Source organism: Acanthisitta chloris, unplaced genomic scaffold (assembly GCF_000695815.1).
Source record: "Acanthisitta chloris isolate BGI_N310 unplaced genomic scaffold, ASM69581v1 scaffold10484, whole genome shotgun sequence".
NCBI lineage: Eukaryota > Metazoa > Chordata > Aves > Passeriformes > Acanthisittidae > Acanthisitta > Acanthisitta chloris.
The window spans coordinates 1-11450 of NW_008670974.1; the positions used below are offsets into that span (position 1 = coordinate 1).

The 11450-nt window shown below is 40.7% G+C and overlaps 1 protein-coding gene across 1 annotated transcript; it reads left to right on the forward strand.

The window, feature by feature from the left end:
* The first annotated feature begins 59 nt into the window (after nt 1–59).
* REEP2 (receptor accessory protein 2) lies at nt 60–10612 on the forward strand. The gene is made up of 7 exons (XM_009073906.1): nt 60–128; nt 5147–5223; nt 6636–6756; nt 7317–7430; nt 7796–7943; nt 8242–8399; nt 10203–10612. The coding sequence occupies exons 2-7, from the start codon at nt 5156–5158 to the stop codon at nt 10275–10277; spliced, it is 684 nt and encodes a 227-aa protein (XP_009072154.1). The 5' UTR covers nt 60–128; nt 5147–5155; the 3' UTR covers nt 10278–10612.
* The last annotated feature ends 838 nt before the right edge of the window (nt 10613–11450 follow it).

Sequence of the window (11450 nt, forward strand, 5' to 3'; positions counted from 1 at the left end):
CGCGGGAGCCGCGGGCCGTGCCGCGGGAGCGCTGAGCGGTCTGTGTTTCCCGCAGGCTGATCTTCGGTACCCTCTACCCCGCGTACTCCTCGTACAAGGCCGTGAAGACGAAGAACGTGAAGGAATATGTGAGTACGAGGTCGCCGTGCAGGAGCAGCGCCCGCCCCGGCCGCAGCCTCGCTGGAGAAGCTGCCGAGGAAGCGCTTGCTAAAATGGGAAATTTCGAACCGCAAACGTGGGCTGTTTTTTCTCAGGAGATGCTGAGTGAGGAGGGGAAAGCGGGGGAAACACTGCTGTCTGGAGGCATATGAAAGTCCAGGACAAGTTCTTCCCTGTAAATCTATCCTTGCTCTATGTCCTTTACTGCTTTGTTAGTACCGCTTCTGTTTTCTTCCGAAGGGCTGAGTAATCTTGTTTGGTTTGTGTCTTCCTATTAACTTTGCTTGCGATCTGTGTTTTCTGTTGATCAAGACTTCATCCTCTTCCCCTACTGGAATCGTTTCCCTTTCTGTGTCTACACCGTTGTTGCAATTACTGTACTTAAAACGAGTGTTCCAGGTCGATCAGCAGAGACGAGCTATATGTCTTGCGGGTGGGACAAGTTTCTGTTTGTATAGAGCAAGGCATAACCTGATTAAGAAGTACCTTGGGTGAATAGGCTGTAATTTGTCAGTATTGCTTTGTGGTGCAGTCTGAGACTCTTCATCCACCTGTCTCTGTTTGCTCCTTGCCAAATGACATGTCAACAATAAATTTTGTAAGATATAGACCTGTTTTGGCTAATGCTGCTTCAGCCCTCTAGAGTTGACTAGACGTTTCCTGTGCACTGGCTAAAATTCAGCCCACAGGTTGGGAAGGAGATGCTAGCTGAGGTGTGAATCTTGCTCATAGTGGACAGCTTTACAAGCTACAACATCTGGCTGAGGTGTTGGGTTCGGTTTTAGTTTTAATACTGGTCTCGGCAGAGAAGTTGAAATGTGAGTGTTCAGGAGGCATGGATAATGGATAAATGGTTTTAAGTGAGGATGAGAGATACAGTCAGTAGTACAGTGAACCCTACTAAAATTCATTTTATTAGTAATAACATTAGAAACTGGAAAGAAAGCACTAAAGAAACTGACATAACTGCATGAGCCTGTTGACTTCATAGTTACCTCTGAAGTTATATATGAAGTAGTATATTAGTATTGTCTTCTCTGGCATTCCTCACCTCCTTCCTTTCAGTTGCAGTAACCTTCGTTTGTTGCATGAAATGCGTATTTCTTGTCTGGAATATTATGCTGATTCATGAATGTCTGTAACAGAATGATTGTATTCCACTTGCAGAATCTGAACTTGAAGGCAGATTTCAAAGGTTTGAATCATTTTCTTGAGAACTTGGTGGGGCAAAAAAAAAAAATCTCACAAACCCTCATTTTTTACAAACGACTGGCATTCTTTACAGTAAAAACTTGCTTATTTTTGGTGGGTAGGTGCTGTTGGGGTGCATAAATGCTTTCTTTCTTTGTAGAATGTAAACCTTGCATAGATGGGATTTTCTTTTTGTCAGTGCTACCTAAGTAGCTGCTAGACTTTCTTAATCTGATGGTGAAAAGTCATAGAATCACAGAAAGGTTTGGGTTGGAAGGGACCTTAAAGCTCATCTTGTTCCAACCCCTCCTGCAGGGACACCTTCCGCTAGCCCAGGTTGCTCCGCTCCAAGCCCTGTTCAACCTGGCCTGGAACACTTCAGATGGGTCAGCCACAAATAGAAATGAGATGCAGTCCTTGAGCCTCATGAAGTTGTCTCAACAATATCAACTGATCGCTTGGTTGTAAGCCCCACTAGCTGATGTGGAAAAGTATGGCATTAATTTTTGGGGTTTGTTTAGTGAATTCTTTCCTGAAGGAGATAATTCTGGATTGCTGCAGCAACAAATTTTATCTTCAGTTTCAGTGAAAAAATGCTGGAGTTGGTTCAAGAAAATGTATTTGAACTGCTAAAACTGATCTTATGTATTATCTCTCCTATTTCTGACTACATCAGAAGTAAGCACTTAGATGATGGATTGCCATCTGCTTAATTCATTTATCTTCAAAGGGCTTCTTCCTTTGCAACGTAAGTGGAAAGATGGGGGAAAACCAATTTTGTTAAACATATGAAATGGGGCCAGTAGCTGTTCAAAGCGTTTTTCATGTGAAAAGTCAGTGGAAAACTTGAATGCTGTGCTGTCCATTTTCAAAGCCAGCTGTTCCTATGTACTACTGCTTGTTCGTACTGCTTAAGAACCAACATTGGTTAGGGTTAGGTGGTAGAGAAAGGTCTTAGAGGTGCTAAAGTGGTGTATTGAAGCTTGAGTTGACACAGACCAAGCTACCACAAACAGTTCACCAGTGGCATCAGAGTGCAGTGCAAACTTGCTCTTCTCTACCACCATGATGCAAATTTATGCTATGTTCATTAGCAGCTATGGCCAAATGCTTCTAGTAGCTCAGACTATCCTAAAAGCAGTTCCTTTGTTTTTATGTGTCATCTTCAGCTTTGGTCAAATCTACATTCCCATTCTGCTCTTGCATTTGCTGAGTTTATTTAGCTTCTTGGTGCAAGTCAGGGAGGCTATGTATGTGCAGGTAGCTGAAGTTAGTGATCATCAACTTGAGCAGCAAAGACTTGACTACTTTTAGTGGACTGGAAAACAAGAACAGCCCAGCTTGGTTTGACTTTTGGAAGGTGTTTGTAACCTAACATAAGTAAAAAAAAACCAGTGATTCTTCGCTTCTGCTTTCTGATCTTGTGGTTTCTGGTCATCTGCACTTCAGGGACTTGCAAAACTAGAAGTTGGATCCTATTTATTTAAGAGCTGTTTTTCTTTTTGTCTTTGGCTTATAGAGCATAGGCTGAGGGATGACATAAGGAGACAGAAGGTATGAGATCTGTGTTCAGTACCATAAAGGTGAACATTCAGTTTATTTAAACAGTAACAAAGCAATGTTTTCTGTTCTTCTCAGTTCATGATCTAATACTCCTGAGCATTCTGTTAGCAGAGTGAAAAAAGTCTAATGAGCACTGAGCTTATGGCTTCATCAGGCTGCCTACAGTGACCCCTCCTGAGTGGCGTCAGCTAATTTATATAAACAATAGTTTTCACTCAGAAAAAGCAGATACTGCAAGTTCATTGATTGCTTTGTATTTAATCACATTTAGAGACAAAATGGAGATGAACTGGGATCCTTTTCAGAATTCTTTAATCAACTCATACTTAATCCCTTGGGTAGAAAAATATCTTCTGCAGTTTGTCATCTTATGATTCGCAACCTTTTCCAGATCTTTCATGAAGATGAGCAGCACAGATCTCAACACTGATTCCTGTGGGATTCCACTGGTAACTTTCCTCATTGTGAAAAATGACCATTTATTTTTATCCTTTGTTTCCTCTCTTTTAACCGTTAATCCTCAAGAGTCCCTTCCTTTTTATCCTTGACAATTTTGTTTCTTTTAAGTGTTTCTTTAGACCTATTAGAAACCATTTAGAAATTTCATACACCATATCTGTAAGGGTAACACTATATCAAGAGCTTATGGAAACCTAAGGGTTCTGCTACATTTGTGAAATCTGTTTTCTTAAAAAAACCCCACAGTTCTCATTTTGTTACATGTGTGTATATATATGTGTCTGCTAATTGCTTTTATTATTATTGCCTTTTTTTTGCCTAATGCTGAAGTAAGATTTACTGGTATGTAGCTTCTCTGAAATGTCTTGCCCTTTGAGATCCCTTTTTCCAACCTTGATTTATCATTATTCACACACTTTTTCATACAAGAGCTGATTTATGTTGCTGCACTGAAGAGTTAACCATTCATTTCATAGAGTTGCTTTAGATCAACTGAATGACACCTGATCCTGTCCAAACTGATGATAAAAGGGAAAAAAAAGGCAGGAGAGAGCCATCCAATACAGATTTTGCTACCTTCTGTTGTGAAAAAAAAAATCACAAATAAAGTGGAAATAATTTGGTTTACTAGCCACAATCTTCTAAACCATCCACTGTGTTAAGAGGGGCTGGAGGCAGCTTAATTTTATTTTTTGAAAAAGTTTTGAAGGGTCTTTCAAGAGCAAATCACCAGATTTTCCAACACATGCAAGTTTGGGGAAATCCTGCTTTTACATCGTTTGCTGTAGCACCGATTGTCAACATGTCGTTAATTAATTTTAATATCTGGATTAGTGTGTGGATTGAATATATGGAATTGATGACACTAAGTGTTAAATTACATTTAGCAAAGGTGTCCTCTTCTTTCCCTTTATCTGCTATTTATGTTTGTTTGTAAGTCTCATCACCCTGAAAAACTGTACCTTATAAGAGAGCAGGTTTTATTATTTAGCTGATTGCTCTTTACGAATAATTGGCCTGTAGCTGAGAAACCTGTTACTAAAACAGCAGAACGTGAGTGTGTGTTTGTTGGGGGAATTATTTTATGCTTGCTTTGAAAGAAATGCTGCCTGAGATAAAAGTGTGAGGAAGTAGGAAGATAGAGGATAGGCCTACAGATCTGCCATAATAGCACAGAGTACTTTGTCTATATATATAGTCAGAACCTTAAACAAGATGATAAGGTTGCTGCAGCATGATCTTTGCTTTTTTTGCCTCTCTCAGCCTTTATTTAAAAAGGAAAAAGAATTGCTGTTATAATGGATAAAGCAAGAATACTTATTACTGGGTTAGAGCAAAGTAATATATCTGTTGGTTTGTTGTTTCTCTTCCCCCCCCCCCAAGGAAAAGCTTTACATCAGGAAATACAGGGCTACAGTTGAAACTTGTACATGTGTGTATATATATTTATTGCAATAATAATGATATATGAAGGACTAAAAGTGAACTGCTTAGTCTTTTCTGATGGCTTGTTTGAGACCTTAACACTGTTGCATCATGATGTTGCTACAGGGTATACATTCATCAGTGTATCTGTATGCATTTATCTATTTAGAGCACATTAATCCTACATGTTTTCCCAGGCTATAATGTACCATTTAGTGTGACCCTCTCCATTACTGATTATGTATGCTTCTTGTTGAATTCATATTAATGTGTGGAGATGGTGAGTCATTATTACCTAGAAGACATTTCACTTTTTTTCTGGGTCTATTGAGTGACTGCTCTTTTGCAGGTGAAGTGGATGATGTACTGGATTGTGTTTGCCTTTTTCACCACTGCAGAAACACTCACAGACATTGTTCTTTCTTGGTGAGTTCTTTGGTGGCGTGGGTTTTTTTTTTTGCTGATTTTTGTTTTGTTTTGTTGTGTTTTTTTAAGAAGAGAGGAGTAGTGTTAGGATGCTAAGAATAAACTGTCTCTCCTTTAGGAGTTTTCAATGCCTATGAAGTCAGCAAGTTTGTAGCTACTGTGGGTACTTAGCTGTTTCATCTCCTGTACTTGCAAAGTTAGGATAAGTGCACAGTGTTTTTAAGAGGATCTTCATCCATTCATAACAAAAATATTTTTGAGAAGCTATTAATGTGAACTGGTAAAGTTTGAAAAATGCTGGTCTAAAAGACACTTAGAAAACAAAATGGTAGAAGGAAGGGACCGGTTCTGCTTTGACGGCCTGTTGTGTGAAGGAGCAGATCCCATGGGTATCTGTGCTGTGAGTGGCTTGCATAAAGAACTTCCACTAGGGAGAGCAGGGTGGGATGGACTGGAGTTGAGAGAAGCAGATTCTTACTCCCTGCAGTGCTGTATGTCATGCTTGGCAATGTGGAAGCCTCCAAAAATGACAAATGGTTACAGGGCTTTAACTGAACCTTTGGAACAGGATGTCTGCAGTTTCTTTATTGTATTAGTGTTTGAGCTTTGCATACATCTCTGAAACAGTGTTAGTCAAGAGTTTCTTCTTTTAAGAATCATGAAATGTCTACACATGCATTACAGAAGTTCTCAGCAGTTTTGCTTCTTCCTGCATAAACTTTGAAAAGCAGACAAATATGTAAAAGGTTCAGGAGCGATAGCTTGTTCATGTACTTAAAATAGACCACTGAAAAGTTTCTTAATACTAATAGAGTCAGTAGAGAGTTTGCATTCACTCGTTTCAATTTCTGTTATTGTATCTTCCCAGAGACTTTTCTGGGTAAGGGTTAGAGATGAGAGACATTCTGCCTGCACTTTTTCATTGACACTGGCCCTCCTTTTGTGTTTTCTGAGGAGTACCTACTGGAAGTTTCAGAAACAGCCATCAGCCTTAGCAGGAACTTGTCATTATTGAGATATGTAGTTAAAAATTTTGGAAAATGATAAGGGAATCTAATGTAGTATTAACATCCACCAGATACTCTGAACAAACCAGAATAATGAGAGTAGCTATCAGATTGTAACTTGGTGTGTTTGCAGGGCTGAGAGATGCCCTGTTTATGGAGTTTTCATGGCTATGGATGAAAGACTAAATGAGACTCGAAGAAGGTATGTCCTAGGATTCTAAAGAGGGTTCTGCTATTCTGACTTGATAAATTGATTCTTTTGTTTCTGAGCCTTTATCTTGCCTATGCTCTTTCTGCCTGTGCTGCTCTCTGTCAGTAATTTCCATCTGTCTCTGTGCTGATCTTGATTCCAGTTCTCCCATCTTTCTCTATCTTCGTTTTATTTTTCTTCCCTCCTCCTCTCAGGTTTCCCTTTTATTTCGAGCTGAAAATCGCATTTGTGATTTGGCTGCTCTCCCCTTACACCAAGGGCTCCAGTGTCCTCTACAGGAAGTTTGTGCACCCAACGCTCTCCAATAAGGAGAAGGTACTTGCTTGTTGTTAGAAGATACTGACCTGTCTGGGAGCTGACTGACTTCTGATTCAGTTATGTCACAATAAAAACTGAAACGCGTGAATCGTGCTTGTGCTGACATCAGTGGATATAGACTGATTCCGACAACCATGTCATACTGCAGCTTAGTGAAAATCGTAATGTAGCCAGTAGTTTGCCTAATGCTTAGAAAGCATGTTTAGCTAACCCAGAGTCATGAGCCCTTAAAGTCACTGTCAGTAGTTAAGCTTTTTGAATCATGATAGGGCAGCATGTCCTGTGGCCAGTTTGTTTGTTCACGTTGTCTGTATAAGCAACTGCTTTGTTTCATTTATAATTTGGAAAGAGCATACTGTAATGAAAAGTTGTATTTGCAAGCTTTCTGTAAGTAGCAGAGGAACTGCAGTTATGTGATCAATGGCAGCTGATGCTTGGAGCCTGGGTGAAAAATAAAGTGTCCAGATGAGCTTTGCTTTTTTAAGGGTGATGATGGGGAGACTTTGATCATCTTTGTAATGAGTAGCTAAATGCCATGTTCCACATTGCCTTCCTAGGAAATTGATGAATACATTACTCAGGCTTGTGACAAGAGCTATGAAACGATGATGCGAGTTGGCAAGAGAGGGTTAAACCTTGCTGCCAATGCAGCAGTTACTGCAGCTGCAAAGGTAATGCCTACATGTTCTGTAACATTCAGGAATTCCCCAGAAATTTAGTTCTGTGTACCAGCAGTTAGTGCTGTGAGTCTGTTAGGGATACTCCTGCTTGTTGGCACCAATCTACTTTTCCTTTTCTCCAGTTAGCTTTGCAGTTAATCCCATCGTTTGACTTAGGAAAAGTGAAGGGGGAGTGGAATGGATTTTGCTTTAATCTCTTCCTTGTTGGTCTAGGGAGCAGACTTTTTCCCCTTCTCTGTTTTGTTCAGGCTACCCTAGTGGGCAATAGGGCACCTTTCCTCCTCTTCGGTATGAATTATCCCATGTGAGATGAGCTTGGTGAAGTGCCCTTCACCCTAATTTTTATGTCCTCTTAGGGCCAGGGAGTTTTATCTGAGAAGCTTCGAAGTTTCAGCATGCAGGATCTGACTTTGATCCGAGATGAAGATACTGTGCATATGCGAAGCCGTGAGCCGCAGCTGCACCCCTCTGGTGGGAGTCTTCTGGAAACCGTTGAAGACTCAGGTACAGAGCAGCCCTGCTCAGCCATTGTACAAGGCCTCGTATGGCAAGCCAGGGGGGGTTCCCTGGGGTTGTCATGCCTTGGGTCTCAGAAGGAGTACAAGATTCCAAATTATCGGAGAGAAGTTGTAGTGTCTTCCCAAATCCCTTCCCATTTACTGATCCATCTCTGTGCTTCTTGGATTATCCTTCTTCAGGATTGTTGACATTTCCCTTTCATGTGGTCCTTCAGGATGAGCCATTTTAGGCTTCATGTGATTCTTTAAACATACATGCTGAAACCTTCTCTCTTGTCCCTTAGCTTCCTGTTACTCCTCAGGAGAGGAGAGCAGTGTGGCACATAGGTCTAATGGAGCCCCGTCAGATACTAGAACAGACCCATCAGATGAAGACGCAGGAGACAAACTTCCTAAACGTACACAGAGTCTCAAAACTCCTAAAAAGGTGGTGAAAGCTGAGGTGAGCTGGTGTACAGATTATTTCCAACACAGACGTTGATTTGTGAGCTTTGTTGGAAGGCTCTAGCTTCAGTCTCAGTGCATTTAAAAGCTGTATGTGTAAACTTTGTTGAACTAAGTCTTTGCTATATGAGTCTTATATTGGAGGACTTGTCATCTACTTGCTGTACTAGTCTCTAGTATTGTATTTTTATCACGGCTGGTAAGCCTCTGTCATAGGCCAGGACCCAGCTTTTCTTTCGTTCGGGTTTTGTGTTGGAGGGTGGACCATTAGATATTTTTAACAGGTTTTGCTGACTATATCCTCTTTCCTGTCCTTTACAGTGTGAATGTATGTACTGTGACATTTGTCCCTAGCAAAGCCACTTTGTCTTCATCTAAAGTGCAGTGGTTCTGTACCCTCTTAGGCCTCCCTTTGACTTTGCATATTAGATACGGGGAAAATGAAATTTTCCCTTCCACACCATTCCCCACCTGCCCCACTCCCGCTGACACTGGAAGTTTGTCTTGAAGTCTGTCCCCTTCATATATCCCATGTGATAATCCAAGATACTTACAGACATTCAGTTGGAACAGGAGTTGGCTGAATTCTTAGTATTAAAACAAGTCATACAGGAAAACAAATGCCATTGTGTCCGAGAGCCATTTAAGCTTAGCAACCTTTTTATTTATTTGTTTATTTTCAGCTATTGGTGTGTTTTGTAGAATATGCTTTTTGAGATGCTGCTTTCCAGGTTTTGACTCTTGAACATTTCTTATGGTTTGATTCATACGTGATAAAATGCTTCTCCATTTTTGTTGGGATCCTGTTAAGATGAAGAGTGCTATATGTCTGGCTCACATTGTTGAGGTATTCAGTCTAAATATTAAATAATTTGGACTAGTACTCTTTGTAACAGAATCACAGAATAATTGAGGGGGAGAGGCCTCAGAATAAATCTTATCCAACCCTGCTGCTCAGACAAGGCCATCTAGAGGCAGTTCCCAGGACCATGTCCAGTTAGCTTTTGATTATGCCTATTAAATTAGCCTGGATCTTTTTCAGATGCCTATGGCTTACTTCTGAGTTGACCCTTCTGCTTTCTTCTCTAGCATATTAGACAGGAGCAGGGAAATGAGAGGATAAAAAGTTGATTCCAAGCTTCCAAATGAGGAATTTTTGAAGTGAAATTATGAAAAGACAGAAACAACTCTTCTGTGCTGTTTATTTTGAATACAGGAATACTGATAAAACCTTCTGCGGGGACATTGTTTTTTGTACTTGGACTGTTGGATCTTTGGTTCAGATCTAGGATTTGTAGGAGGTCTTTGACTGAGATGTCTGAGATTGCCTGCCAGGGCTGAATACATCATAGATATATAAATGTGCTCTTGTCAATAAATAGAACGAAAGACACAGGTTAGGTTTCAAACTAGTTCAAGATGTTTCTGCAGCTTTCAGAGGACTGCATTGGTGATGGCAGTCAAGAAGCAGACAAATTATAGCAGTAAAGTGTTATGTAAATGTTACCATTTAGAAGTATTGCTTTGTATAATCTGACAGCTGACTTCAATTTTATTACCATTCCTGTCCTGTTTTAGAATGTCTTCTCCTGGTTGCTGTTCATGGATATGTTGAGTGATTCATTTAATAACCAAAACCCAATGGAATGGCTAAATACCCTTTTGAGACTACAGATGACATGGATGGGGTCATCATGTTGTAGTTGTTTTGCCCTATTTTCATTCTGCATCCTTGCATCTTTCTGTTAGACACACGTTAAAGCAAACTTAGCCTAAGATGCCTCTTTTTCTTTCTCCTCAGCTTCCAGTAAGAAGTGTAAAAGCCCGCCCTAAGAAGAAAGCTGCTGGCTCTCTTGCTTCTGGCGACTCATCCTAAGGCGACCACTCCCTCCCCAGCACCTGCCTCTGTCCCGGGATTTGCCTTTCGCTTTTGAGGGGAAACTCTCCATAGGAAGGGAGCTGAAATTATTGTACATAACAGATACTGCTTTGTAGAGCTCATTCCAAGGCAAGGGGGAGGCTGGGATTTAGAAAATGGAGCAGAGGACACACATCCTCGGGAATTTTCTCCTTTTCATCTCTCTGTTGGAGGGAATGCTGATATGTCTGTACATAGCCTGTTGCTTTGGGATTCCCACTGTATAACCCTAGTTGAGAATCTTTGCTGGAAGAACTGACTAGGGTTAGAGACATCCATTGTACAGAAGCTGGAAAAAATATTAGACACTGGAGTTCCACAGGGGTAGGTGGCTCCCTAAAATGTCTTCTCTTGCTCTGGGTATTCTTCTGCAGCTCTGTGTTGTTAAGAAGTGCCCACCATGAATCATCTTAATTAAGAATGGACTGTACCTGATGTGCATCCCCTTTGAGAAGGTGACTAAAATGATGTGTGCTGAGTGCTTTTGAACATAAAGGACTAGCTCATGGGAGGAATATGCTAAATTCCTGTTAGTAGTACTGGAAGGTGAAGACATTGTTTTTTACTTCATTTTTTTTCTGGAAGGTGAAGGGAGATCATTGAAACACTGAGCAGTGAAGAAAATGGGCTGTTACATGCACATTATATGATAAGAGTAGATACAGATATCTGTAAGAGTTAACTGTTGAGAAGGAAAGTTTGGCTTCTGTAATATTTTGGCTCATTTTAAAGCTGCTTGAATTTTATTTCAGGTTCTGATGCTCAGTTTGGTTCCTGTGAGAGAATCAGAATGAGGCGAGTCCCGTGCTGTAGGTCCCAAGCAGTTCTGTGGCAGGGAGACTTGCTTTGCCTTTTAGTGGTTGAACTCCATGTCATCCTGAAGCTTGTTATGACAAGTTCTTTTTTCTAGCAGATGACTGAGGAAAATCTGTCTCCAAATAGTCTGCAGGCATACTTGAGAATTTCAGAAGCCCTTACATCTCAACTTCAGGAGATTCAGTCCTCAGGGTATGAGAACTGATAAACAGCTGACGGATGAATTTTGCTGATTCCGGGATTTCATTTATGGGGGATAAAAAGTCAGGAGTAGGGCACAATACTGTGGTTAATCAGTCCTCTTGCTTTATCCTA

Excerpts from the sequence above, each read along its gene's own strand:
- REEP2 (XM_009073906.1), top strand. The coding sequence starts at position 5,156 with ATGATGTACTGGATTGTGTTTGCCTTTTTCACCACTGCAGAAACACTC. Across the intron at positions 6,757-7,316 it reads CGCTCTCCAATAAGGAGAAG|GAAATTGATGAATACATTAC; the intron begins GTACTTGCTTGT and ends TTGCCTTCCTAG. Across the intron at positions 7,944-8,241 it reads GGAAACCGTTGAAGACTCAG|CTTCCTGTTACTCCTCAGGA; the intron begins GTACAGAGCAGC and ends CTTGTCCCTTAG.